The 3,057-nt window shown below is 44.5% G+C and overlaps 1 protein-coding gene across 4 annotated transcripts in view; it reads left to right on the forward strand.

Moving 5' to 3' along the window:
* The window catches only part of Myh11 (myosin heavy chain 11), a 92,712-nt gene extending 91,539 nt beyond the window's left edge, over positions 1 to 1,173 (forward strand). For 2 of the 4 annotated variants that reach the window (XM_057773731.1, XM_057773732.1), the window contains one exon: positions 488 to 1,173. In XM_057773731.1, the coding sequence (XP_057629714.1) occupies positions 488 to 620 (133 nt within the window). In that variant the 3' untranslated portion in view covers positions 621 to 1,173. The remainder of the gene's footprint in view (positions 1 to 487) is intronic. The other 2 variants (XM_057773733.1, XM_057773734.1) reach the window with 1 other exon arrangement.
* Positions 1,174 to 3,057: the final 1,884 nt, after the last annotated feature.

The following is a 3,057-nucleotide window of genomic DNA, read 5'->3' on the forward strand; positions in this document are numbered from 1 at the left end:
CATGGTAGATCTGAGGGCAGGGAGTCCCACATCAGGGGAGAGTGCTTTGTCACCTCCTTCAACTAAGGAATGTCCTCTGTGTAACTCCACTCTGCTTTTAGAGTCATTCTGAAAACCTAAAACCATGCCTTTTTATTCCCACAAGACAGAAATCTGTAGATAAAACAGCACATTTTCTTATCAGGCCTGTGTGTGCAACTCTCCACCCGTCTTGTCCTTTTTCTCTTTCCAATCCAATGCTCTGGCACAGCAGAATCCTAAGTGTCATGAAATGACCAAACCAGACATATTTAAAGCCAATAATCTCATGCCAACTGAATAAATAAAACCATTCAGACTTTTAAGACTGGCTGGGACTCACCATGAATTTGTTTGTGACTCATTCATGCTGAGTGTGTGTTTGGTCTCAGCCCTTGATAAACACTTCTTCCGATCTCCTGGGAGATTTCCTTACTAAAGACGTGTATTTTCTGTTTTAAATCCATAGGCGAGGAAACGAGGCCTCATTTGTTCCTTCCAGAAGGGCTGGAGGCCGCAGAGTTATTGAAAACACAGATGGTTCTGAAGAAGAAATGGACGCTCGGGACTCAGACTTCAATGGAACCAAAGCCAATGAATAAATTCAGAACTATACACCGTGGCGGGAAACAGAACACTGAGGGCAGCAGAATCTAGCGGACTGTGCTTAGCGTTCGGCTCCATTCATTCTCAAGTCGCAGACATCACCTCACCCCTCACGACAGTCGGCCCACAGCCCACACAAAGGGTGTGAATTCATGTTTTAGGATGTGCTATCAAAGAAGATGCAGGCCAGACCTTGCGCTGGGGGGGAGGGGGGGGGTACGGACCTGTGCAGACAGGTTTTAGGAAAACAGCCCCAGTCACCATCAACTCTGTTTACATGAAATGAGTAAGTTACCTAATGGGTGCCACTGTCCCCAGTCCACTCCCAAATCATTCCCTGACCAACCAGTTGCTCCAGCTTGGGAAGGAAGCCCTTGTTTGAAAACTCCCTTCCCCTCCCTGGCTGCCACACCTCAGACACACACAGTTCATTCACCAGGACCAAGTGAACTAAGAAGGAAACACTGCTCCGAGGGCTGAGTCCTGAGACCGCACTGTCTTACTTGCACCCAGGCTGTACCCATGGACACTTTCACTAATAAAACATAAGTCACGAAAATGGAGTTGGCTCTTCTGTCAAGCTGTATGTGGTCTAGTGCAGGGCGGGGCAGGACACCCGTCACCCTGTGAACATTTGAGTTAGTCCATAAACTGGACAAACAATCACGGAGGGATTAGCATGCACAAGGGAGGCTTTATGGACATGAAGCTAGAAGGCTGTGCAACTGTCCTGCTTGAGCATCTATCTGGTCTGAAAATTCCAATGTCCCCAACACCTTTGAAGACCCTTTTCCACCAACACTGAAAAATCCCAAATGGAATGGGTCATAACCAAAACTCAGACACACTAAAATTACCGTATAAAATTACTTTCAGGTGTCAGGCACAGGGGTGTTATGCCTGTACTCCCAGCACTTAAGAGGGGAAGTAGGATGATTGAAAACTTAAGGTCAGCCTGGGCTACCTAGTTCTGGGATGGCATGATTTATATAATGAGACCCTGTCTCAAATAAATGCATAAATAAAAGTAAAAAACCTTCAGACTACATGTAGAAGACATACATGGGACTGAAGAGCCCTGGCTGCTCTTCTAGAGGACCCGGGTTCAATTCCAAGCACTCAACTGTCTGTAACTCCAGTTCCATGGCATGTGACACCTTCACACCAATGCACACAAAATAAAGTTTAAAAAAAAGAAGGCATACATGGAAGACCAGTGAATTCTGTGTTTAGAACTGGGTCCTGCCTCCAGGCTGCACAAATATCACAACGTCCTAAAGACACCAAGTCCTAGGTACTTCTGGTCCCAAGTCTTTCAAGGGCAGCACAGTCAATATTTTAAGCACAAGGTTTCTTGATCTCTTTAAATTACAATATTTTTGTTCAGCAGAGCAGGTCAGCAAAATCCCTCAGAAAGCTGGACACATAGTATTTATGGCGGGTGCTCACCACATGACAGTGTGAGCCCGATGACCTGAGTTTAATCCTTGGCACTCACACCACGTGAGTGTGGTGGCATATACTCCCTCATACACCTAATACATCAGACTTGTAGGCCACATCTGTCTCTACAACACATTCATCTTTGAGCAAAACTGTTTAAAAAATAAAACCCCAAACACCTAAAGCCCATGCCTATAGTCCTTGATTTGGAAGCCGTCTAAGGCTATCTCACCCCACCCCCAAAAAACATTTAAGAAATCATTCTTAGCATGAAGACTCTACAGAAGCACACCAGGGACCTTTAATTCCCAATTACTGTAAAAGTTCTAGTCCACACAAACTTTTCCAAAGCCCAACTCAACAGACTTTAAAATAAAAGAGACAGGAAATAGATACTAAAATGCTGAAAAAGCCAGTCCTCCCACGAGTGCTGATATAACATAGAGACTGAAATACTGAAAGCCAGTCCTCCCATGAGTGCTGATATAACATAGATACTGAAATACTGAAAAGCCAGTCCTCCCACGAGTGCTGATATAACTGGAATGACATATAAACATTTCCCCAAAATCACTGCTGAAAAGTTGACTTTAATAGAAAAATTTTAAAAACAGATCTAATGAGTAAGGTGCTTTGCAAATACGAGGCCCTGAGTCCAGATCCTCAGCACCCTTGTGTAACTCCACCTGGCAGGGCGGAGAAAGTCATTCTTGAAGCTTGTTGGCCAGCCTAGCTTAATGAACTGGGGTCTAATAAGAGACCCCACCTCAAAAAGTAAGACACCAAACGTCGACCTCTGTGCACACGTGCCCACACACCCATAGACATCACCCATAGAACTGAAGATAACAGACATTGACTTCTGATTCCCAAACATGTGCACACACACGCCTCCAAATCCACACAAGCAACTACATATACTCACACACAAAATGTTTTTCCTCCATTATTTTATTACTTGGCTAAACAAAAAAATGAACTTTAGGGCCA

The sequence above is a fragment of the Chionomys nivalis genome, chromosome 7 (genome assembly GCF_950005125.1).
Source record: "Chionomys nivalis chromosome 7, mChiNiv1.1, whole genome shotgun sequence".
NCBI lineage: Eukaryota > Metazoa > Chordata > Mammalia > Rodentia > Cricetidae > Chionomys > Chionomys nivalis.